Genomic DNA, 27,289 nt, shown 5'->3' on the forward strand with positions numbered 1-27,289 from the left:
GACCTGCTCTCCTGGAGTGCCGACGGAAAGCCAAGAGAAACAACTGTGACCTTGTATCAGAAATATCCCCGATGTGGAGCCGTGGAACTGAGCAGCTTTGAATCAGCCAACGCTAACAGAAGCATGCTTCACCTATTCAGCCGACAGCTGGATGAAAAGAGGTAGCGACTTTAATATTTCGTCTTATTAGACTGCCAGGACCCTAAAACTCTGTTCTTTAGTCCTGTTCAGCGTCAGATGTGCTTTTATTCCTTGCTCTGTGTACGGTTTCCCATTTTTTGCTGTGCTGTGTCGTATGCAGCACAGGAACCATAAATATATAAACAGATGTTATAACGCTGGTCAGTGACACGCTCCATTTTCATTTCAAGCTGAGTCATCCAAAGGAAGCAAAAACACATATTTCTGTTAACTACTTTGCAAAGATGCCCAGTTGATTTAACTTATATTAGATATGTGAAAAAGAAATCCTCTCGTACAATTTTTGGTTGTTTTTGCACTCCTGGGCTCGTGCATAAATAGAAGTGACGCACGCAAAAACATAAATACACACAACGAACGCTGCTGCTTGCACGTGTGTTTTCGCAATTTTTTTTTTGGGAAAAGTGTAAGGTTATTTTAATTGAAAGCAGAAACAAAGAGATTTGGTAAGTCGTTGAAAAAGCCTGGGAGATTATTCCTCAATGGGATGTCGCAGGAAAACCACTAGACAACTTTTAAAGGAACTGTGTGAATGTGTTTAATTTGGTTGTGCAGAGGAATAGGTGGAATTGGATGACGATATCAGAACAATAACACCGTAAATTAGAAATGTGCACAATGTTAAGGCCAGACAAAGACCCTAAACACATAGCCAGACATACAATGTAATAGTTTGGATCAGTGGTTTCAAACTTCGGTCCTTGAAGGCCGGTGTCCTGCAACTTTTAGATGTGCCTCTGTTTCAACACGCGTGAATCTAATATGAGCTCATTAGTAGTGCTTGACCGCATGCTAGTGAGGCAGTTCGGCCATTTTATTCAGATGTTCAGGGCAAAGGACACATTTAAAACTTCAAATCATATGGGTACGGCCGGGTATGGGTATGTTACAATGGCCCAGTCAAAGTCCAGACCTAAATACAATTGAGATTTAGAGGCAAGACGTCAAAATTGCTGTTAATAGAAGCATTTAATCAAGTTTGGCTGAACTATAACCACCTTCAAATAGGAATTCCGCTGCAAAAACGTTAGTTTCTTGACATAAAGTAAATAGACACCAAGATGCTTGTTGCTGTAATTGCAGCAAAAGGTGGTTCTACAGTGTTGACAAAGGGGAATGAGGACTAAGCATGCAATAGTTGTTAAACTATGCACTACTTTAGTGTTAGGCTGTCAAATTAAATCCCAAAACCAAGCACGGAAGTTTGTAGTTGCAATCTGAATTTATGTGTGAAATGCAAGTGTAGTTTCCTTTGTAATCACGCCTGCATTTGAATAGATTTAAAAATGACATGAAAAATTAAAATTTTTACGTAACATTAAGGTGAGCTCTGACTCTTCTAGTTTAAAGGTCAGTACAGGTAGGCCTTCGTGTGACACAGTACCCATGATGCAGCTCTCAGTTTAAAAAAAAGGTTGGTGACCCCTGCTTTATGCAGATCCTCCGCTATCCACTAGGGGGTGCTGCAATGTCCTCTTCAGCACTTTGTACCTCAGGAGAAACAAAACTGTGACAGGGGAAGAGAAAAAGAAATATAGAACTGAGGAGGCAAAGAGTGGCATAAAACCTGAAAAAAAAGATAAATATGAACACAATAATATGAAGACAGTGAACAAAGCAGCTTAGGTGAGGTTAAATGCCGCGGCGCCTCCAGAAATATTTCATAGGGGGGGCAGATGGGGCCACTTAAACTCTTGGCGTGGCACACTGAAACTAAAAGCCATTAATTCAGGATTTTATTATACTTTTGTAGTAACGCTGCCTGTAGAAAACTATTATAATGACTTAAGTAAACACCTACTAATATCTTTAGGTTCATTGTTTGATTACTTGCTAACGATCAAATGTGCGTTGACCAATGACGGTACAGTTAACATTTTGAGTTGAACAACATTTCCTTTTTATTGTGTAATTATATTAGGAATAAGGTGTAAATTGATTCTTTTATTCAAAAATAAAACAATTACCAGAGGAGAGTAGATACTGGCAGATACAAATAAAAGCGCAATTTAAGGTCAAGAAGAGCAGCTGCCTTACTGGCTGTGCATAATGGGATGAAATGCTAAACTGATGCTACTACAATTTACACTGGCGGCCATTGGTTACATGCAAATTAGAGCTTTCAGTGATTTACTACGTTCTATGCCAGTGTGCAGCTATATACCACAGCCACCTAGTCATTTAGATGCAGCATCTATTAGCTTTGCATTGTATGATGACAACCTTAGATTACTGTCCGCTGCAAGAGACATTTGAAAGGAATAAAGTAGTAACCTATTGGTGAATACACCTTGAACAACTCCTGAAGACACTTCTAGACGAGGGGCTCTGCTACCTGTGGCTCTTTGGATCTTACACAGTGCCTCTTAATAACTTTGGCTACAAATTATATTTTTTATTATGGTATTTAAATGTAATAATGACAATAAATGTAGGTTTTAGCAATTTTTTTCCTAGAATAATTGCTCTTAATTTTCACAACAGAATCATGCTAAAAGTGCCAGTAATATTTCATTTGAAATCAATATTTTTTCATTATGTTGGAAACTATGATTTTTGTTTTACATCATTATCCACAAATATCAACATCCAATCCATCCTCTTTTTTTAAACCTCAAAATAGACATAAAAGAGAGTTTCTTTAACAATGACAACATATTTCCTACAGTAGATCTTTAGCAAAAATGTGGAACCTTTTTTTCAAAAGGCCAGGCAACATTTGCTGCTCTGAACCAGTTTAATTCAAGTGGACTGTAGGCAAAATGTCTCTTTAGACTGTAAAGGTTGCAGGCCCCTGTTCCAGGTCCTATCATGAGGTTCGACAATATTAAACCATAAAGAGTTTAATAAATAACTCATGACTGAAAGAACAGCAACCCAGACACAAACGGTCAAAACGAGCTTCTTTCGCATGGTTGCTGGACTTAGAGAATAGGACAGGACAGATAGAAGTTCTGTCCACTGAGCTATATAATACACTGGAGTGCTGATTTTGCTGAAAAACTGAAGTCACTGGCCGCCATCTTGCTACTCCCTACTCTCACAGAACCCCACAGGATTTGGTTGCAACAACAAGCAGTTTTCTGGCTGAGTGAAAACGTTTCACAGGTAATTTTACAGTCAGTGGATGTACTAACACTATCAACTACTAGGAAATTAGGTGCTGAAATATTTTACATGTTATTCATATTAAATATATATATATATATACATATAAGTATGTGTATATGTATATATGTATATATATGTAAATATATGTTTTTGTATATTATTTAAATATTTATAAATGTTATATATATATATATATATATATATATATATATATATATATATATATATATATTTAAATAAATAAAATGCAAAATATTTCAGCACATGACTTTCTCAGTACTTGATAGTTTTAGAATATAACATAAAAAAAGAATATAACATAAAAGTATATGGCATTTGACATTTTAAAAGTTTTAAGCCCCCCCCCCCCGAACATGAGAAAATCCTTGTTATTCGATGCTGTAGCGCACATATTCCCTAGTTACTGGGGGGAAATAGGGAGTACCAATATGGCGGCTGGTGGCTTCAAAGTGACTCGTTCTAACAGCGGGCGATTAGCACTCCAGTGTATAATATAGCTCAGTGGTTCTGTCATCTGGGTGGAGCTCAAAGTAGAGCCACTGCTTCTCCGCATCGAAGGGGGTCAGTTGAGGAGGCTCAGGCATCTGATCGGGGTGACCCTCTGGACGGCTTCCTTTGGAGGTTTCCCAGGTACGTCCCACTGGGAGGAGACCCCGCTGGAGGAACAGTCCAGTCAGGTCTGAGAACGCTTTGGAGTCCTAAGGGCAGTTTAGAGAAAACCAATAACCTAACAGTCACGTCTTTGGTCTGTGGGAGGAAGCCGGAGTCACCCGGAGGAAGAACAAATGCAAATGTCATGCAGAACGAGCCCAGGCCAGGATTTAAACCCAGGACCTCCTTGCTGCAAGGCAACAGTGCGACCAACTGTGTTACAGTCCAGCCCGGAATAGAAAATATTTGTTGTATATTAAACAAAAACTCCATCTAAAAAGAAAACATGTGCCAAAAAGCATGCAAGAAAAAGTAGAGGCTGCTGTGTTCCATAAAAAGCTCCATTTCTAGTTTTAGGAGACGCCGTGGAGCCTCTGATCTAGATCATATTAACAGCTAAGGTTGTGCAACGTGCTCTTTTGTAGTTTTTGATCGCTGCTGCGCGCTCTCGCACATCAAGCATGTAATCTTTACCTTTCCCACGCTACAGATCCTGTTTGGCACGCAATGAAGACAGAAACACAACTGATAAAAATCACTGCATGAAAGAAGCCGGCTTAGAGGACAAGCTGAGACTGGGCAGAGAAAGTACGGAAACAGCGCTTTGCAGGAAAAAAATCATACAGCCAGGTAGCAAATGGCAACCATTTCAGAGCAGGAAACATATGACTAAATTATAATTTCCAAATATAAAAATGCTTGTAGTTGTTGTGCAAACAATAGGTTTAGGTTTAAAGGCAGTTCTTAACAACGTAACATGATCAAAATGATCAAGTCGGGGCACCACCTGATTGTCAGGAAACAATAACCAAACATCTTTAGCTCAGTGTAATTTGTTTTGTGTTTTAGTGCGTTTAGTGTAATATTTCATATTGTTTTGTTGATTTGATGTACTTTTTTTGCAAAGTATCTTGAGAAAAGTGCTTTTAAAATATTATTATTATTATTATTATTATTATTATTATTATTAGTAGTAGTAGTAGTAGTAGTAGTAGTAGTTACTGGCGTTCTCAAACAACAAGCCCTTCACATATACACTGAATAAAGACTAACAACTTCTCTCCAAAATACAATAATTTATTAGCAGAATATTTCAAGTTAAATGAATATAATTCAGACACTCTTTAACTAAGCTGGGAACCTTCAGCTAAAGTACTAAGTAAAAAAAGAAGATGAGGAACAAAGAAAGGAACAGATATTCAAACTGAAACTATTATCCAATAAAATGATGCTGCTATATCACAGTTAGGTGATCATTATGTATCTTCAAGAACTAAGGATAGTTTAAAGGACTTTGAAATGAGGTGAAATTAGCTTTAAACACAGGAATTGGTTTGTGTTAAAACCACTAGCTCACAATGCAGACATATAGTTTAATTAATAATTTGACATTTGGACAATTAGTTCTCAACATTGTCAATAAGCCATCACGGTGGCTGATTGAACGGAGTGATGGGCTCACAAGATGGAATAAGACACATATGCCATCTGCTAGCTCACATGGACACAGAAGAACATTAAAAGGCTTTGCAAGTTGCTTAAGTTTATTGTTACACCTGGGCATAGGGTTTGGATGCACTACAGGTATTTTGAGATAACCAAAAGCATAACATGTTACTTATAATTACGGAATATTGGACGATTTATTCAAATATTAAGAAGGCTTTTCTTACTGAAAATGGAGCTAGCTTTCCGTTGCATCGATGATGGAGATTCTGTTGTGCGATGTAAAAAGGTGATATTTTGTTGATGAGACCAGCTGTACAGCAAAATATTAACCAATCAATCAATCAATCAATCAATCAATCAATCAATCAATCAATCAGATCATGACAAAGCCAATGAAGGCAACCAAAGTGCTTTACAATTAAAAACAATAGAAAACAGGCAATAACGATTACAAATCAGTAATGACGTCTCAGGGTGCTACTTCCTATTAAAAGCCAGTGTTAATAAACGAGTTGTGATGATTTAAAAATACTTAGATCAGTGGTGGAGCGTAGGTTCAGAGGGAGCTGTCTATTTCTTTCACTCTGCTGAGTTCTCCTACTGTTCTCCAATTTGCATTTCAACTTTTAACTTTTTTTTCTCTGTCATTTTCTCTTCATAGAAGGTACACCTGGTCTGGCGTTCTGTTAGCTGTGACATCATCAGGGGAGGCAGATCATCCTCTATTACCATCTAACATAGAAAGTACTCCTGGGTCAATGTGAGCTTTTGTGCTTTCTGTGTCTCTGCTCTGTCTTCTCTAAGCCCCAGTGGGTGGAGGCAGATGAGTGTTCACACTGAGCCTGGTTCTGGTTCTGCTGGAGGTTCTCCTCCCTGTTAAAGGGGAGTTTTTCTCTCCACTGTCGCTTCATGCATGCTCAGTATGAGGGATTGCTGCAAAGCCATCAACAATGCAGACAACTGTCCACTGTGGCTCTACGCTCTTTCAGGAGGAGTGAATGCTGCTTGGAGAGACTTGATGCAACCTGCTGGGTTTCCTTAGAGAGGAAACTTTCTCACCAACCTGGAGGATCTGATGGAATCTGACTTTATAAAGATCCTTGAGAGGACATGCGTTGTGAATTGGTGCTATATAAATAAAATTTAATTGAATTATGTTAATGCCTTTTCTTTTTTTAGCTAACGTGCCTACTTCTGTACAGTTAGCTTTAAACTTATATTGTCTGCACTTCCACAGTTTCTTCAAAAAAGGTCTCAAACAGGGATCCTTTGTTCTGCATACCATGCCACTGCTGAGCTGAGCTTATTTTCAGAGAAAATATTGTTTCTACTGTCAGCCGGATATAAAGACTGGAAATCCTGGAATGTAAAGTCTAAACAGTCGCCTGGAGCTGAAAAGACAGAGCAGAACATGCAGAGATCTGGAGATAGATATCCAGCTAATTGACCTGGACCAGAAAAAAAAAAAATGTTTTGACTCTGTACGCTTATAGCAGCTGAAACCCCCAGCAGCAAACCTCTGTGGAGCATTGTTTTACGGCACAGGCCGGCTTTATGTTGACTTTAAAAGGGTCCAAAGGTGTGTTTTAGCTGGACGCTTTCCAAATGTTTCCTCTTGTCTTTTCTTTGTGTTGTTTGGTACGACTTGGGGGGGGGGGGGACTGAATGACATCCAAGCCTTTCCGTGAAACGCAACTGTGGAAGAATAACACAATGTTCTGTGAAAAAAATTAAGTCCATGTGTCGGGCACGTCTGAGTGGCTCTCGCAAGACCCTCCCTTGTGCCTTCCTCAAATAACCGAGGAAACAGTTAAGAAAGTTGTGAGAAAGAAGGGGAATTCACACGTAACTGGGATCGTTACATAAGGGTACTTTAGTGTAGATCCGAGCTGTGCAAGTTCAGTGATCACAGGGAGATAAGAACCTGGTGCAGGCACTCAGGCAGCCGGGTTACAGAAATACAAGGCAAACACATTTAGAGAGACTGAAGCACTCCTGCAGAGGTTTTATTTGAGAGGAAACCTACTGACAGGTTGGTGTTTTTTTGCTTTCAGATTTTGGGGGAGTATTTACTCTGAAAACAACAAGAAACCCAGAGGACAGAATCCTGGACAGCAGGTAACAACGCAAGGAGGAGGCGATGAAGGGGACGAGGAAGTGTGCACACTGACTGTGGGCTTGCCGGTCGACGGTTGTAATTCTTTGTGTACTGTGGCGAACCAGGCGTGAATGTTGACAGAGCCAGCGCACGGGAGAGCCGCTGAAGTCAGAACTTCAGGAAGAACCGCCACGCCGGCTTCACTCCAGCCATTTCACAGCTGAACTTTTCCCCCTCTGGATTTGGATTTTCTTTTTTTTGTCGGTCATGGCAGAGGAGAAGCAGCTATCCTACAAGGAGGCCATAGAGAAGGCCAGCTCCTCCATCACTCGCTTCCCTCTCATCCACATCCGAGGAATCCCTCTCATGAACCACATCGCCAACAACTGGGACTCCATCTGGGCTTTCCGTCCTGACCCGTCAGACCTCCTCATCGCAACCTATCCCAAAGCAGGTACAGCCTCCTGGCACAGATGTGGTGAAATTAACATTAAATCCGAGCGTCTGGGATTCACTCCAGACAGAAAAAAAAAAAGTTTGAGGAAAATCTGTTAAGTTGCTGATTGTTGGGGAAATTTATTTTATTTTGTGATGCTTTACCGGAATATTTGTCTGTAGAGCTACTTTGTTTTTAAATATCAGCTTCAATCACTTTCCGAATCTTAATTTACATTCAGAATCTGTCATATAATTAGAAGTCCTGATTCTGGTGAAGGTTCTCAGTCATCCAGGTCATGGTCATTCCAAAAAAAGTAAAAAAAACACAAAGCAACTGGACTTGTTTTCCGTAGTTGAAGACGTTTCACTTCCTCTCCAGGAAGCTTTCTCAATTGAAAAAGTCTGGAGTAATGATGAGTACCAAGCTTTATACTACTGGTTTTATACTTTTTTTGGAAAGTCCTGATTCATAATCAATGAGATCTTGATGCAAAAAAAAAAAACACTTTATCTTTGGGTTTTGAAGGCTGGGGCTTGAGCCCACCGTTAATATTAAGTGTTAAAGCGAGGGGGGGGGGGGGTCAAACTGACCCCATGAAGAGGGAAAAAACTTCCTGTATGTGCAGAACTGAACTGTAACTCTGCAGCCCACACGCACAGAAACTCAACAGTCACTTCGCGCTCACCTCGAGGGAAAACGCTGCGGCTCTTTCTGCATAAAATATCCACACTTTGCTCCTGAAAAACACATATTGAGTCTTTCTTTCGCTGGAGAATGAGCTGCGTTCTCTTCAAATTCATCTCTCTGTGTTCCTGCTGCCGTATAAACAAACACGATGGCGGAGTATGCAGACCCAATCAGGTCTCCTCATTATAGCTGACCTTCAGTGTTCAGGGGCACATTACAGACTAAAAAAAGCACAGGAACACATTACATTAAAGGCATACTATGCAACATTTTTCAGTTAATTAATGTGCTTCATACCGTTTTAGATGATTAAATGAGTCATTTCAGGTCGAACAAAGGTTTTCTCGGCCGCCCTGGTGGTCTGTGGGGGAAATACCGCACTTGCAATTGCAGGAGCCCTCGGCCCGCACACACAGGCTCAGAAGTCTGGTGCAAGACCACGAGAGTCGGTCTTGCTTTACGGCTAGAACTCCATGTGTTTTTGCCCTGCTATTCACTATATGCACGCGTGAAAACAACAAAGAACCGCGTGTTAACGTCAAATAAACATGCAAGCATATCGAGTTTTATTATTACTATTATTATTATTATTATTTTTTTTTTTTTATGTTGGCGAGACGCTACCGCGGCGGCCGCCTCGTCGCGGTAGCGTCTCGCCAAGATAGCGCTGCGGGAAGCTTGATGTTCATACCTTCACTGTGTTGGTCATTGTTTGTACTGCCGTTTTTTCCACTTTTCGTTGCGTTCGCCTGTCTGCTAAGCTCAAAACAACCGCGCCTGGCTTGATGGAGAAACAAGAACAGCTGAGCATCTTTATGACAGTGCACTTTTACTTTCGCCCTCTGGGGGGAGCCTCGCTGGAAAATCAACCCCAGTTGCATAGTATACCTTTAAACCCTGTTATCACAGCCTGCTGCAAAATACAAAAGCTGACTTCACCCTAGATGGACATTGAGTGGACCAAAGACTAATTAGGTAGACTCAAACAGCTTACACCTTTTAACCAATGCAACTTTAGCTAGCAACAGGTTACCTGATCATTTGGGAAATATGTGAAAAAAAATTAAAAACTATCACTAATATGAGATTTTTCCATTTGAGATGTCCGCTGTCGCTTCATGCATGCTCAGTATGAGGGATTGCTGCAAAGCCATCAACAATGCAGACGACTGTCCACTGTGGCTCTACGCTTCTTTAGGAGTGAATGCTGCTTGTCGGGACTTTGATGCAATCAACTGGGTTCCCTTATATAGGACATTTTTGACCAATCTGTATAATATGATTGAATTTGACTTTTTAAAGTGCTTTGAGATGACATGTTTCATGAATTGGCGCTACATAAATGAAATTAAATTGAATTAAATAACTTTAATCAGAATCTGAGCAGCTGTTTCACTGCTATGAGACTTTATTCCCTATTCTATGAACTCACTGTGATATGGGACCCTATTGCTGATACTGACTTCAAAGATCGTCTGTTAAAACATAAATCTTTGAGCTAATGTGGTTATGTTTTTAACCCAAATTTTTCATAACAATGCTTCCAGGCTGTTGTAACATCCTGTCAGATGACAAGTTCCCCAAAGTTCCCAGCATCACTGAGGAAAGTTTATGATGACGTATCCTAGACTGGAAGGGTGTGAATTCAACGTTTTTCATGATCAGATTCTGTTTTTTTTTTTTTTTTGGACTTTAGGAACCACATGGACCCAGGAGATAATCGACCTGCTTCTTCACAACGGCGACGCTGAGGCTTGCAAACGAGCTCCCACCCCGGTCCGGAGCCCTTTCCTAGAGATCTGCTCCCCTCCCCCGATCCCCTCAGGTGTGCATGTCCACCTGTAATTATTTCCTTCCTTTATTTTGGATTGAAAGATTGTGAGGTGTTGTCAGCTTGTTCTTCTGCTGGCATTGTGTCAGAAGCTGTAAATACAGCTCATTGGGGGGGGGGGGGGGGGGGGGTGAGTTTGAGCCTGCACAATCCTTCAACACAATAACAGTTAAAGTGTTGCGCAACATTAAGAAGTCCACGATGAAAGGTTTATCATTTTACAACAACTGTGATTTATTAAGTGTATTTTATTGGCGTTTGAAATCATGAAACATGAGACAGTAAGAACTGTTTGTGGCAAATAATGTGCAGTGTGGGGGGTGCATTTATGTTCAGCGGCCCGAGTCAATGCGTCAATCCGCCTTTCTAGAAACCCAAAGTCTTTTTAGGTGTGTCTCTACAAGTTCTGCACATCCAGAGTCTGAAACCTTTTCCCCTGCTTTAAAAAACAACAACAACAAAAAAAACCTCAAGACCAGTAAGAATCTGGATTTTTGAATCTAAACCAGTCCATTGTAGCTCTAGCCTCTAACAGCAGGTTTACATCCTGTTGGAAGTGGACCTCCAGCCCAGTCTCAAGTCTTTTTCAGCCTGTATTTATAGTGTGTTTCATTTTTCCTCCGTAGTGGGAATTCTTTAACTGGAATGGCTCCTAAAGGCGTTTTTTACAAGTCAGAAACTCGCTGCAACAGCAAAGTACCTGACTTCTGTATTCATTACGGCTTCTACTTGCAGCAACATTGAGTAAAGCGTCAAACTTTTGCTTTTTGTAGTAGCTCTCAATTATTTATATCACATTTAGTCAGTCGTACAGGTGCTGCCTTTCAGTGTTCATCAGACGGTTTATTTGCACAAAATACCACCTACGCTTAGCAAAAAGTAGTTTATTCAAGTGTACTACTAGTATACTTATTTCATACTTAAAATGAAGCAGTGTACCTGATGTATACTATTTATAAACTATATTTAACGGTATTATAGAGAGGTATACTTGACTTATATTGAAAAGTACACTGCATAAAAACGGAACTAAAAATATGTAAAATGTTCTTAAAATTAGTGCATTTGTCCTTGATTTGAGCAGGTTAATAAGATCATCTGCCAATGGAATAAGATTGTTGCACTTAAAATAGGAACAATTCATCTCCATCATCTTATTTCAAGTCCAGGATGTCTAATTATCTTATTTAAAGGGTCATAATACTCACTCCATTGGCAGATAATATTATTTACCTGCTCAAATCAAGGACAAACACTCTAACTTTAAGAACATTTTACTTATTTTTAGATCAATTTTTTGCAGTGTATAGACAGAGTACATTAATACTATGACTTACACTGCAAAAACGGAACTAAAAATAACTCAGATTTTCTTGAAATGAGTGCATTTATCCTTGATTTGAGCAGGTAAATAAGATGATCTGCCAATGAGATAAGATTTATGCACTTAAAATAGGAACAACTCATCTCCATCGTCTTATTTCAAGTGCAGTATATCTAATTATCTTATTTTAGGGCTCAAAATACTCATTCCATTGTTATATAATCTTATTTACCTGCTCAAATCAAGGACAAATGCACTCATTTGAAGAAATTTTTACTTATTTTTAGTTTTGTTTTTGCAGTGTAAGTTTATACTTAGACTTAAAAAGTTTACTTCAAGTGTCCTACTCGTTTGCCAAGGGTAGAACAGCGTTATTGTTATTGTTTGAACATCAATGCGATCGTCCATGTTTTTTTTCCCTGCTGTCCGAGAAGAGGGAAACTGGAACGCAAAAAGGCGGAGATGAGGTAAATCTGCGACTTGCGCCAGCAGCTCCATCCATCTTCACATCCTGTCTGACCAGCTTCCTTGTCTGTCCTGAACAGAAGCATCCCCCACAGCATGATGCTGCCACCACCATGTGTGACTGATAGGGAGGGTTTACTGATAGTGTTCACATTAGGGCGATGTACAATGTCAGTTTTTACTCATACACAGCCAGGAAGTTAGCCTTTTGGTCTAGTCTGACCAGAAGAGGTTCTTCGTCTTCTGTTCTTCTACACGGCTTCTGGCAAACTGTACACAAGATTCAAAATGGGTTTCTTTCATCAAAACTTATTCCAAAAAGGTTTTTGATACAAAAAATAACTTAAACATTAGGGGCGGAACAATACATCGATATATCGATCAAAGGATTAATGATCCAGCTGATGCAAAATGAAAATATTGATCCATATTCCTGTTTAAGATATGCCTTTAACTCTTGAGACTATCATGAAAAAGATGATCTGTAATATGTTTATTTTAAAATTAGGTGAATGCTGTTTTTGATTTAAATGCCTGATCCACTGAAAAAATGGAACTAAAAATAAGTAAAATGTTCTTAAAGTTAGTGTATTTGTCCTTGCTTTGAGCGGGTGAATAAGATTATTTGCCAATGGAATGAGTATTTTTACCCCTAAAATAAGATAATTAGACATCCTGCACCTGAAATAAGACGATGGAGATGAGTTGTTCCTATTTTAAGTGCAAAAATCTTATTCCATTGGCAAATCATCTTATTTACCTGCTCAAATCAAGGACAAATACACTAACCTTAAGAACATTTTACTTATTTTAAGTTCTGTTTTTGCAGTGTATACCCGTGTGAGATTAGAAATAAAATGGTTAAATCGTATTTGTTTTCTTTTTGTCACTTGATATCAGTGTAAATATTTGTGTTAGATGGGCAGATAATATGACTTGTGAATTGAATTTAACTGAAATCTTATCGTAACAGACAGATATCGGCAAATATCGTATTGTCATCCAAACAAATTGATATGACATGGTATCGGGATAAAGCTGGTTATTTACACCCCTATTAAACACAGGTTTAGTTTAGCTAGTTTCTAAGTCGGTTGGCTAAGCTGGGTGTCAGAACAAAGGGGGGGTTAATACATCTGTAACGTCACTTTTTTTAAATTCTAATTTTTTAAATAAACAAAACAACACTACAAATTACTTTTCTTTTGTTCTATCTTGTAAAATCCTGAGAATATACACTCGTTGCAGAGGGAAACAAACCATTTGTAACGCACGGCATCCTAAATGTTAAACCAATTAATGAATCAATCAAAGCTTATTAACTCATTATTCAACATTCCATAGAGCCACCAAAGTGCTTCGCTGGTGAATAGAAAACATGTCCAGTGGCATCAACTCATACAAACTGCAAAAAGAAACTTAAAAATAAGTAACATTTTCTTGAAAATAATGTATTTGCCCTTGATTTGAGCTGGTAAATAAAATGCCTTGCCAATGGAATGAGTATTTCTACCCTGAAATAAGATAATTAGATATACTGCACTTAAAATAAGGTGATGGAGATGAATTGTCCCCATTTCTAAGTGCAAAAATCTTATTCCATTGGCAAATAATCCTATTTACCTGCTGAAATCAAGGAAAAATACTTAAATTTCAAGAAACATTTCCTTATTTTTAGCTCCATTTTTGCAGTGCAGTGTTGTATTCAGAATGAATATGGTTTGAATTTCCCTAAATTTCTTGTCTTAGGTCTTGATCTGCTGAGCAAAATGGACCCCCCGAGACTCATCAAGACGCATCTTCCTTTTCAGTTGGTGCCTCCAGGATTTTGGGAAAACAAATGCAAGGTAAAGCTGGATCTCAGACAGACTTAAAAAACAAACAAAACATGCAATCTCTTTTACTGCTTTAAAGATACGGCTCAGGTTACTGGGATCAGAGGTTAAAAACAATGTGGGTCCAGAACATTATCTCCCACAGCAAATGACCTGCTCTCGGGTTTCCTGCTTGTAAACCTCTGATTGTGTTTCTCCTTATCGTGGCAAAGGCTATCTACGTTGCACGCAATGCCAAAGACAACCTCGTGAGCTACTACTACTTCGATCTAATGAATAAGACCCAACCAGAACCGGGACCCTTCGACGGCTACATCCACAAGTTCATGCGAGGAGAGCGTAAGTGGGTCATTTCTCCCTAAAACTCAACATTCTTTTACCGTATTCTTGTTGCATCTCTGAGTTTCAATTTAAAAAAAAAAAAAAAATATATATATATATATATATATATATATATATATATATATATATATATATATATATATATATATATATATATATATATTCGGTAACTTCTGCAGCCTTCGCCTCCTTATTTTTCCATCTGTCACAGGGTTTTCCCCTTAAGAAACTTCTTATGCTTCACTAATTATGATGGGATTAGTGCCAGCTTGTGCAGCCATAATGAGATATAAGTACCAGTCAAAGAAAAGCAACCCCTGCAGATCTGCACAAGAATTTGAGCTGAATCTTTTGCACAGATTTACTATTTATTCCCTCATGTTTGGCTATCATTACTGAAGCAGTTGCCGCTTTAGTGAATCATAAGCTTAACAAACATTTGACTATTTTAGGCCATGCGAGTTTATTTGTAAAGCACCATTCATGCAGAAGCCCATTCAAAGTGCTATGCAAGAACATAGAGGGGACAGTGTTATAGGAAATTAAGAGCAAGAAATGCATTAAAAGAATAACAGCAGCAGTAGTGTATCGCAGGAAAAACGCTTGAGACATCAAGTCACGAGGAGTTAATAAAGCAATATTTAACTTTTATGAGGAACCTTGTATAAACAGTAACAACAAACAGTGATGTTTTCACGGAGGGTCAGATGAGTCGACAGTTTCTTCACGTCACAATTTTTCACAGTTTGTTCAACAGCTGTGGAGCACAGAAACAAACATCCGAAAAAAGCTGAAAACGCTGCGTGAACATGACCAAGTCCAGTCCTCTGTACTTGACCATCTTGCAACTTTTACTGCATCCGTTCTCAGACACGCCTGAATCAACCGGCTGAATTTCCTCGTCAGGATTCGTTCATTTAACCCATTAGCTGCCCTGCTGACGAGCCATTTATTTGATTTTCCAGGACTTTACTCGGGTACTCCTCTTCCAGAAACTTTGAAATGTTTACTGAGACCGTTCCAAGCCTTCTAGACTCATTCCAATATTTGATTACAGACAGATTTAAAGACTGTTTTGATATGATCCATTTTCTGGTGTTGGTCAGGATTCTAGCTGCAATTATTTAAGCGAGCTACAGCCGCCTGATTTATGTGCACACCATTACAATCGTCTAAGCCACTAGAACTAGAACTTCAACCCTGATCCTCGGGTTGAGCTTCAAGTTTTAGATATATCTCTGCTCCAGCAAAACTGGATCAAAGGATTGCATCACATCGTCAGCAGCCTGTTAATCACCCATTTACGTAGGTCAGGGGTCTACAACCTGCGGCTCCACAGCTACAAGTGGCTCCTTAGACATTTAATGGCGACTCTTAATAACGTTGGCCAAAAATGAAGAACCAACTGTTTTATACAGACATAAAAACAAAGTTTTTATAGAATATTTGCATTTAATTCTCACAACAGAATTGTGCAAAACTTTTTTGCATCGTTTTTCCACCAATGTCAACATCCCCTGGAAGAAAAAAAAAATTGGCATCCTATTTATTTTAAAACCTATAATAGTAAAAAAGACATGACAAAATTTGAAAACAGTTCTTTAAAATGTCAAATTTCCTGTATTAGGTCTTTATCAGTCTATTTTCAAACGTTCATGTCATATTTGCGGCTCCAAAGTCTCAGTGAGGCTGACTGGGGACAGAAATGTCTCTTTGTTTTGGACAAGTTGCACTAGAAGATAAGAAATGAAGGAAAGTGACCCAATGATCCATGAGGAACCCCACATGTGATCTTTGTTCGTTCAGATATTTAACCGTCAAATGACAAAGTATGTTACAGTCAGGTGTGTCAAACTGAGATCCAGTAATACCAACACGGAAGTTTTAGATATGTCAATGTTTAGATGTATGTCGTTTAAAATATTCAGCAAAGAAGTCTTGAAGCAATTCTGGGAGTGGATTGAAGATATTGCTGCTTTTGTTTTAGCAAAAGGGAAAATATGCATACAAATTCGCCCTTCATAGATCTCTTTAGGCAGGATGTAAGCCTGTGATTACTTATTATTGAGGCGTTTAGGTTTCTTTGAATGACTTGAGGAAAACTGACTTGAGTGAAGAGAAGTATTTAGTATCTGCAGTATTTTTTAGATGCAACACAGCTGGAAATATATACATTTTAAAGTTGTTGGAACCAAATGAAAGCAGCAGCCCGTGAAAATCAGGTCTGTCTGAGACACACGATCCAAAATAACTTTGATGCGTTCCAGATCTTAAAGCTGCTGCCAATTTTGTAATTATAAAAACAACTTTATGGTTAATTAGTGATACTCTTTTATTGTAACCGTCTTAGTTAAATATACTTGAATACAAAATGTGTTTAATTGAAACTGCCGGCGAAACTGATGTGAAGTACACATAAGTTAAATATCATTCACTCCCATTGATTTGATTTTATTTATTTTAATCTCCTGACCTTGAAGAGAAAGACCAGACAGACAGTGTAAGCTTCACAAGCTTTTGCAAAAGGGGAGGAGGGCTTTTGCACCGAGGTTTCTCTTTGCCCGACTCCTACGGTTTGTCCCCTTGCAGGCCTTTTTATTTGATGCAAGCAGTTACTATGTTACAAGACAATGTATTTGAGACAAAAGACAAACAACTCCGTATCTGGAATTCCTTTCCACCATCTTCTAATAATAATCAGTTCTAGCTAGCACATGATCCCCTTTGTGAAAGCAACAGACATGGTTACTTCCTCCCGCCAAGGGTCAAATGAGCATTTTATCTCCACACAAACATTTCCACAAGCAGAGAGCAACAAGACTATAACTCAGGGGTGTCAAACTCATTTTGGTTTAGGGGCCACATTTAGCTTAATCTGATCTCAAGAGGGCCACACGAGTAAACTCATTGCAAGATTAAATAGAACTAATAAAAGTGGACTTGTTATTGATTTTTATATTAAATTAATTTCACATTTACACAATATATTATGAATAACCTCAGCGTTTTTTAAGAAAGTATGTGCAATTTCAACAATACTTTTACTCAGTTAAACATTTACTTGTGCATTATGCATAAGAACTGATCACAGTGATTATACAATATTGAAAAACATTTATTCACATTTTTTACAACTTAAAAACACTGTCCTACATGACAAAATACATCAAACAGATACAAATTAAGAAATTATTTAAAATCAATTTTCCACATCTGAAGCTCAGTGCTACCATCTGCTGATTAAAACACAGCGCCCCTCGTGGACAATATAGGAACTGCAGATTTTCAATTAAACGAAGTACATGTTCTTTTCAATAATTGTTTTATCATTCTCTTCCTTTTATCTCCTCTTTCTTTCACCTTTTCTTTTTTTTCTTATTGTTCTTCCTTTCCTCTCCTACTTTCCCATTGTAGTGTCCATATCATTTGAAATATTCCTGCATGAATCATAATAAAACTATTCACATTCAGAATTTAAGCGGAGCACTATGGCAAAAGCAGTACTGCTCCACTTGAGAAAGTCAAATCTCATGAGCTCTTTTTGGCATTAAGACAACAATTCTTATTGCCACATTGTCAGACTGGACACTGGGGAAAAAAAAGACAACTTTTTTTTTTTTTGAATAATGATAATGCATTTAGCCACCGGGCCGGACTAAACTGTTCGGCGGGCCGGAACCAGCCCATGGGCCGTATGTTTGACACCCCTGCTACAAGTATATAAAATGGTAAAGGATTAATGAATCCAACACCCACCTGCAGAATGAATGTTTTTTTTTAAATATAGCATATTCTTATACATCTACGACAATGATATTGTAAAAAGTGTAATTTAAACTTTAAAAGAATAAAAAACAATTAACAAAATCTCTTTCATTTCCGCACATTTAGACTAATATGACATTAGCGACCCATCTTGCATTGCAACGTTGAAAACGGAGTGAAAATGGTTTAAAGAAAGAAAAATCTGCAAGATAATTTCTTTTCACTTCTAGGCAGGCCAAAATCTGCATGATCAACTGTTAAAATATTTACTTTAACACTTCTAAAAAAGGACTTGAAAGACTAAAGTCAGATGTGTTTCCACAGTGTCCTGGGGCTCCTGGTATGATCATGTGAAAGGTTACTGGGTGGAGCGGGAAAAGAAGAATATCCTTTATCTCTTCTACGAGGACCTGAAGGAGGTGAGAAAACCAGCAGGAACATTTTATTGTTTTTTTTTATATGTCAGGTTGAGCCATTGTTAAAAAAAAGTACAATTAAGATTTACAGGCCATCTTGAAACAGATGTAGCAAAACAGTTAATTTATTTTATATGAAAACGTGAGATTATTCAGAATTTCCACAACAAGGCAGCTGCTTTTCTCAAAGTTTTGAGTGACATTTTGACGTCAGCTGACTCCAGCATCCACTGTGAGGGTTCTCCTGGATCTTACATCTGGTTTTGAGTGTTTTGATTACCGGGCTCTAAGATGTAGCAGCCAAACAAGGCAGAGTGGAACGCTCTGTGATCTGGAGGAGGGCGAGTTGTTCAGTTTGCATTTAAAGAGACCGCACCAAAACAAACTGCCCTCAGGCAAACCTCACAACAGGAGGCAAAAGAGGAGCTTTGGGGCAACAATACAGAGGAATTAACACCAAAGCATTCACTTTATATAGACCACAACTGAATAATTTAAATTAAAAGCATGATATTTCCCCTTTTCTGATGTGTCCTGTCACCTCTAGGCTGATATTCATCTCTCTCATTTATTTTAAGCAAACTGCTTCAAAGTTGTCCTAATAGATAAACTGTTTCAGTCAAATAAAACCGGGTTCTCTGATAACTACATGCAGGTTAATTCTGATAAGATCATCTATTATTGAATAACTGAAATCAAGTAATCTCCTGGCGTAATGGCCTCTGTTGTCAAATGAAACTTTAAAAACTTTGGTATTACGTTCTGAGCTCCGAACGTTGGTGTCAAAAGCTGAATTAGTCATTTATATTCATGCTTTTTTTTATTTATTTTTTTTATCACATCTTAACTATTGTAACAGCCTTTTTATGTGTTAGGCCAGGGGTGTCAAACTTATTACTATATGGGGCCACTTTGGCATCATGAAGTTATTAAAAGGGCCAGTTACACGTGTATAGATGATACTTTTGATTTCATAATTTAATTTTAGTTCACATAGAAGTATTTAAAAATGCACAGTAACATAAAAGTAGCACCCTTAGGCCCGGTTTATACTCTTTATCTGCAAAAAAAGTTGATATTGGGGTGAGTTACACTTTAAACTCATCATTCTGCATCACTTTTACTCTTTTTGGACATTTCTGGGTTGTTTTGATGTGTTGTGGGAAAACTGACATCTAGTGGCAGGAAGCTGTTATTACAGTTAAAAAAAAAATCAGCTTTCACTACAGGAGGCACAGTTTTAGCCACTTTATACAATTTAAAATGATATATGCCTCTACTTTATGACATGATTTGCTTTTATTTGGCTTTTGAGGGCCGGATAAATCGCCTTGACGGGCCGGATTCGGCCCGCGGGCCTTGGGTTTAACACGTGTGTCAGACCATCTCCAGCCAGTTCAGAACCAGCATAAAAAAGAGACGGCACATTACCCCATTTTTAACCTCCTGACATTGTAATCTTTACTTTACTGCGTGGTCAAGCCCCAGTCCAAGTCTCTGACCTTGTAAAGCTGAGCCGCTCTTCTTCCAGCCTGAGATCTAAAACTTGAAGGCTGTTAATAGTAATAGTAATATACATTGCAAAAACAGAACTAAAAATAGGTAATATTTTCTCTAAATTAGTGCATTTGTCCTTGATTTGAGCAGGTAAATAATATTATCTGCCAATGAAATGAGTATTCTTACCCCTAAAATAAGATAATTAAATATACTGCACTTGAAAAAAGGTGATGGAGATGAGTTATTCCTTTTTTCAGTGCAAAAATCTCATTCCATTGGCAGATTATTTTATTTACCTGCTCAAATAAAGTATAAATACACTAATTTCAAGAAAGATTTACTTATTTTTAGTTACGTTTTTGCAGTGTAAGCATATTTTAAGACCAGACGGGATTAAACCTTTTTGTGCTGCGGCCCCCAGATCATGGAAGACGTTGACTCCATCTTTACGCTGTTGGTTCTTTAAAAGAAACTGAAGACTTGTTTACTCAGATTGGTTTAATGCTGCATCATGTTACTGTTTTTATCTATTCTTTTATGTTTTTATCTTCTGTGTTTTATATGCTTATATACTTATGAGCACTTATTTATTAATCTTTTGACTTGCTTAGATGTATCTTATTTGGTCTGACGAGATTACAACCCTCATCATTAACTGTTGCTTCAGTTTGATGGTTGATTGTGTGAACGTTAATCCCCGCAGAATCCCCGCCGTGAAGTGGAGCGCATCATGAGGTATCTGGACCTGTCGGTCTCTGACGAGGTCATCAGCCGAATCGTGGAGCTCACGTCCTTCAAGAGCATGAAGGAGAACCCGATGGCCAACTACTCCTGCGTCCCGTCCCCCGTGTTTGATCATTCCATCTCTCCATTCATGAGGAAAGGTGGGCCGGTCCGCTCGGTTGGCGACAATCTAAGCTCCATGCAGACTTACTGGCACCCCTGGTTAAGAATTTATAATTAAAAAAATAAAATTCACATTTTATTGCAGAAGCATAACCTCACACTGCAAAAAGGGAACTAAAAATAAGTAAAATGTTCTTAATATATGTGTATTTTTCCTTGATTTCAGCAGCTAAGTAACAGTATTTGCCAATGGAATAAGAATTTCTACCCCTAAAATAAGGTAATTAGACATCCTGCACTTGAAATAAGATGATGGAGATGAATTGTTCTCATTTTAAGTACAGAATTCTTATTCCATTGGCAAATAGTCTGATTTACCAGCTCAAATCAATGAAAAATACACTAATTTCAAGAGAATTTTACCTACTTTTAGTTCCCTTTTTGCAGCAAAATTGCTGCTGCTCTCTAACAGTGAGGTAATTGTTCATACCAGCAGAACCAGGTCTTTACCTATTCTTGTTTTTCCACAGAAAGAGAATGGTTGCTCTGACTGTAGATTATAAACAAGGTTATTTTCTTTAATAATTTCCTTATTTAGGAGGATAAACACACATCTGGCTTGACAGAGCAGCGTGTTCTCTTGTCTATTCCATTGTGAAGAGTGGAAAAGAGAAACGGACATTTGTCTCATGCAATATTTTTATCCCAGGGACACAGGAAGCACGGGATGTAGATAAAACCACCATAGCATTTTGATTACTTAAAAAAAAGCATACAATAAAAGAACATGCTATAGTTAGACCCATGTTTTAACAGTGCCAATAAGCGTGGATGAAGCTATAAAATGTTTAAAAATACATAATGTCTCCACAATAAGGTGGGAATGTAAGATAGAGAAGTAGGGTCACCATGGGACACTCTTTCTCTCGTCCTTTACATTAAGACGGTCCCATAGTGCCCCCTAGAGGTTACACTCAAAATTACAATGCAAACATTAAGCTATTAGTCTGCAGTAGTGGTTGCCAAACTTCATACAAGTGCCACCTTATTAGGTTTTAACCCTTAAAGTGTCATCATAATAACAATGTAGATGTAATAACCGGACAGTACGTTTTTATGTTGTAAAGTCGCCCTAAACTTATTCCTTGTTATGTTTTGGCTTTGTGTGTTTATCTGCATGCTTCCATTTTGCCTTTCGCTTTGCAGCTGGTACACCTGGATTTCCCCACTGAGGGATAGTAAAAGATATCAGCTGAGATAAAGAAGGTGGAGGATTTTAAGTACTTGAGGTCAACAATCGAGAATAAGAGGAAAGCTGAACAAGACGGTAGTGAGACCAGCGATGTCATGTTTAGAGACAGGAGGCAGAGCTGGAGATGAAGATGTTGAGGTTCTCTTTGGGAGTGACGAGGATGGATGGAATCAGGAACGAGTCCATCAGAGGGACAGCTCATGTCAGATGCTAAGGAGATAAAGCCAGAGAGGCAACACTGTGATGGTTTGGACATGCAGAGAGGAGGGATGGCGAGAACATCAGTAGAAAGGGTTTTAAGACTGGATCTCCCAGGCAGGAGGCCAAGAGGAAGACCAAAGAGGACATTTATGGATGGAGCTAAAGGGGACATGAAGGTTGCTGGTGGGAGAGAAGAAGATGCAGAAGATGGGGTTAGATGGAGACGGACCTTTTCCCTTGGTCTTTAAGCTGTCCAAATGAAATAGAGTTGTAATCCTCTATGAGCACCCCCAGTTATCTGAATAATTATTACTGGAAGCTTTCAACACTGCAGATCACAGTGTTTTGATTAACAGGATCAACGATATAATGGGTCAACCATGTCTCTAAAGTTGTTTAACTGCTATCTTTCTGGCAGAACATTAACTATTTTTACAAACCAGACCATGTCTAACACTAAGAGCCTGTTGTATGGGGTACCACAGGGCTCATTATTGGGACCTATTCTCTTTCTTTTGTTTATTTTCCCCCTTGGTCAGATAATCAGGCAGTTTTCCGGTATTGTTCTTTTAAGCCAGCTGCATATTTAAAGTTGTCCTGGTTGATAAACTGCTTTAGTTGTATAAAACACAGGCTCTGTGACATCTACTTGCAGATAAATTCGGATAAGACTGGAACCCTACTTCCTATTCAATTACTGATCTCTCTAGTAATATCCTGGTTTATTCTGTTGAACTGATCACAAAGTAACAAGCTTCCATAGCTGGTGCCCATGTGACTGAATTCCTTCATGTTTCTAGAAAACGTCATGGCCTCTAGGCTTATTTGGAGATCAAATTAGGTACGACGAAGAGCCAAATGCGGGTTGCAGGAGCGTTAATATTCCTGCTTCATTCTGTCTGACGGTCCCAAAAAACACAATGGACTGATGGGGATGAGGCAGTCAAAGCACTACCAGTAGTTCTTGTACCACAGTCTGAGAACCATGGATCAACAGTATAATTTACCCATTACTTGGTGGACAATTAATACTTAACTTGTTGCTTCTTGATTGATAGGATTTAGCTTCCGTCTTAAAGTTGCAGATTTAACATTTGCACAGGACAGGACGTTTTTCCAAACTATGCCACTGAATGCTGCTTTAGCATCTAATGATGTTCCTTTGTCTGTTTATTAGTGGAGTATGGAGGTAATTTTGTCTGTTTATTAGTGGAGTATGGAGGTAATTTTGTCTGTTTATTAGTGGAGTATGGGGGTAATTTTGTTTGTTTATTTTTGGTGTATGGAGGTAATTTTGTCTGTTTATTAGGGAGTATGGGGGTAATTTTGTCTGTTTATTAGTGGAGTATGGAGGTAATTTTGTCTGTTTATTAGTGGAGTATGGGGGTAATTTTGTTTGTTTATTTTTGGCGTATAGAGGTAATTTTGTCTGTTTATTAGTGGAGTATGGAGGTAATTTTGTCTGTTTATTAGTGGAGTATGGGGGTAATTTTGTCTGTTTATTAGGGAGTATGGAGGTAATTTTGTCTGTCTATTAGTGGAGTATGGAGGTAATTTTGTCTGTTTATTAGTGGAGTATGGGGGTAATTTTGTTTGTTTATTTTTGGCGTATGGAGGTAATTTTGTCTGTTTATTAGTGGAGTATGGAGGTAATTTTGTCTGTTTATTAGTGGAGTATGGAGGTAATTTTGTCTGTTTATTAGTGGAGAATGGGGGTAATTTTGTTTGTTTATTTTTGGCATATGGAGGTAATTTTGTCTGTTTATTAGTGGAGTATGGAGGTAATTTTGTCTGTTTATTAGTGGAGTATGGAGGTAATTTTGTCTGTTTATTAGTGGAGTATGGAGGTAATTTTGTCTGTTTATTAGTGGAGTATGGAGGTAATTTTGTCTGTTTATTAGTGCAGTATGGAGGTAATTTTGTTTGTTTATTAGTTGAGTATGGAGGTAATTTTGTCTGTTTATTAGTGGAGTATGGAGGTAATTTTGTCTTAACTCTGGTACTGCTAGTCAAGCAAAGCCTTTACATAAGATTAGTGATCGATCCAAGTGTCCATCGGCAATTTCTGAGTTGTTTTTTTTTTTTCGTTTCTGATCAGATCAACTGTGTGTTTCTCATGTTTATCCTGTTTTTTTTTTTTATTTGTTTCTTGAACACAGGTGAAGTTGGGGATTGGAGAAACCATTTTACACCCGAGCAGTCAAAGGTGTTTGATGAAGATTACGAGAGGCAAATGAAAGACGTCAACATCCCATTCAGGAGCCTCATCTAGAGGATCTGGAGGTGGTTCTGAAACTGTTCAGCACTTAAACAGCAGCGGCACCGTCAGCGTATCTGGCACAAGCTTAAAACCAAAACAAACGATCCAAAAAAAAAAATGTAATTAAAGAACACTTTACACTTTGTATGTTTTGAAGCTGTACACTGTAATCAACTAATCACTTTAAAATGACACGTTTGAAAGAGCGAATAAATATTTGCCCCACAAAAAAACCAGAGGATGAGTTTTTATTCGTCACTTTATTAGAGCTTATCACGTAAACAACAAATAAGACCAGAAGTGTTGTGGCTGAGTGGACGTGCCCATTTTATGAGACCTCCGTCTTCAGAGTCCGCTGACTGCATGGTACCTTACAGAAGAACGCTGGCAGCTGGAGGCGAGTGCTTTATAATTTCACTTTTCCTGCCCTTACCAAGTCACTTTTGCAACTCTACAACACGCTGTACAGAGCCCGGCTAAAGCAGGGAGGCTGCACGACACAAAGAGCGACAAAGACTAGAATAAAAGTACTGAGCTGGAAAGTCAATCGTATGAAAATCGGACAGAGGACACAAAAACACAACAGCTGAGAATATCCAAGGTTAACAAAAAAAATCACCTTTAATACATACTTTAAGTCTTAGAATAAAATCTTAAATATTTTAATAGTTTGTCAGCAGGCGTTCTCTCCTTTAATTTAATTCAATCTTCTTCTCTAGGTGGAGGCTGTTTGTCAGCGGATTTCGAAACGTTTTTTTTATTGATTTTTATGTTCATTTTCCAGTGTTTTCTCTTCTCTCTTCTATTGTTTGGCTCACCATGGCTCCCCCTTTTGGTTATGATCTCTCACTCTCTCTCTCTTCTTTGCCTCTTTGTCTTCAAGAAGATTTTCTTCTTCTACATTTCTACTTTTTAACTTCTGTGCCTGGTGAAAAGGAAAAAAGATCAATTAGTAGAGGGTAAAATTTTCAAATGCAAAATAAGGTAGAAATAAAAGAAACAAGAGTACGACGAATAAAGAATCACATGAAAATCTCTCTTGAACAAATAGAATGACGGCGGCATTTGGACATTTTCTTTTCATCTGAAGCAGCAAGCTGGTTGAAATATGCAAGAAATTATTTGAAAATCAAATAAAATCAAATATTAACTAATTTATTTGGCGATATGCAGTGTCAACACCAAGCTAAAGTAATTCTGATTTTATCCAAAGGCCCAGACGTAAAGTTGCCTCCTAGGGGGGGCTGTGGTGTAAAAAAATTACCAATTTTGAGAGGTTATTTAAAAATTTATAATGATGGCAAAGTTGAATTCAATTACGCGGTAAAATAGACGGTTAAACTTAAAACAATTACACTATAAAAAAAGTGGTAGTTTTGTGATTTAAAGAAGGTTGCAGTGTATTTCAGCGTTATATATTTTACTGCAGTTTGACTTTTCTTTGTTCAACCGTCGAAAAGATTGGTTTGAGGGGGGGGGTGAAAACTTTCTTTTAAAACACAAAAGGTTTGGGAACCACTGGATTAGACATACCTTGAACTGAGTTACAGAAAAATCACAGGATTACAGTTACAGAAAGATTAAATGTAAATTTTATAGACTTGTATGTGGAGTACAAAGAGTGGCAGAAGTAAAGGCTTTACCAATGGATTTTACATATTCTAGCAACGTTAATAGATTTTCTTTTTTGAGCACTGTACAAATAAACTCACAGAAAAAGGAAGAGTCGGTTAAATTAACGCTAACTGTCTGTGATGCATTGATTTATTAATTTTACTTAGTATGGATGGACTGGTAATCAGTATCGAGGTATGATGAGCTTTTTTTGAAAGTTGTAGTTTCAATACTACAAAATTACCCAGTAATTTCACCTAGTGCTGCAAACTGCCGGGCAGCAGGCTGCAAGAAGGCTTCTACAACTTCCCCTTGTTTGCAAGAAAGACACAGATTTGACTGTTTTGAAACACTCAATAATCCCATGAAAAAGGAGCATTGTTGCTTTATAAAACTGCGTTTTACAAAATATTTCCAGCGTAGATATCAATAATTGTAGTACCAAAAAAATATTTTTATTTTCTAAAATTAATAATTCTGTTAAATAATCCTGTTTAATAAGCGACTTCAGCTGTATAGATATCTCACTCCCTCACTGTTGCTCTTACCTGGTATCACTTAATGTAAAACGTCATTCCATTTGTATATAAGTCACCCTAAATATCTGCTTTATTTCCCCTGTACTTTTTTAATTTTGATACACTGTACGTATGTGGACACACTGTATATACCTTATGCCCCTTTCCTCCTTTTGGCACCTTTCTTTTTGTGTATTAAGCCGATGTGTGACAAGTAAATTTCTCCAATGTGAGATAAATAAAGCCTATCATATCTTATCTTATCTTATTCCGTTAAGTGACTTTTTTTCCCTTACCTCTCAGAATGAATGTGCTCAAAGTAAACCTTGTTTTTCAATATTTCTATTATTATTATTGTAATAGTCCATAGTTTTTGTTATATACAAGTATAAGGACATGTGTATCTATCTATCTATCTATCTATCTATCTATCTATCTATCTATCTATATATATATATATATA

General features: G+C 38.0%; 2 protein-coding genes across 3 annotated transcripts in view; one reads left to right on the forward strand and one right to left on the reverse strand.

Annotated features, from left to right (window-relative positions):
* sult1st6 (sulfotransferase family 1, cytosolic sulfotransferase 6) lies at positions 1-25,309 on the forward strand. Its single transcript, XM_012850413.3, has 8 exons — positions 1-161; positions 7,488-7,985; positions 10,354-10,482; positions 14,027-14,124; positions 14,325-14,451; positions 18,544-18,638; positions 20,839-21,019; positions 24,594-25,309. Exons 2-8 carry the CDS (start codon positions 7,799-7,801, stop codon positions 24,704-24,706), a joined length of 930 nt encoding a protein of 309 aa, XP_012705867.2. The 5' UTR covers positions 1-161; positions 7,488-7,798; the 3' UTR covers positions 24,707-25,309.
* Positions 24,936-27,289, reverse strand: part of atp2a1l (ATPase sarcoplasmic/endoplasmic reticulum Ca2+ transporting 1, like) — a 17,988-nt gene continuing 15,634 nt past the window's right edge. For both annotated transcript variants that reach the window (XM_012850409.3, XM_012850410.3), the window contains one exon: positions 24,936-25,619. In XM_012850409.3, coding sequence (XP_012705863.2) covers positions 25,600-25,619 — 20 coding nt within the window. In that variant the 3' untranslated portion in view covers positions 24,936-25,599. The remainder of the gene's footprint in view (positions 25,620-27,289) is intronic.

This window comes from Fundulus heteroclitus, chromosome 10 (genome assembly GCF_011125445.2).
Source record: "Fundulus heteroclitus isolate FHET01 chromosome 10, MU-UCD_Fhet_4.1, whole genome shotgun sequence".
Taxonomy (NCBI): domain Eukaryota; kingdom Metazoa; phylum Chordata; class Actinopteri; order Cyprinodontiformes; family Fundulidae; genus Fundulus; species Fundulus heteroclitus.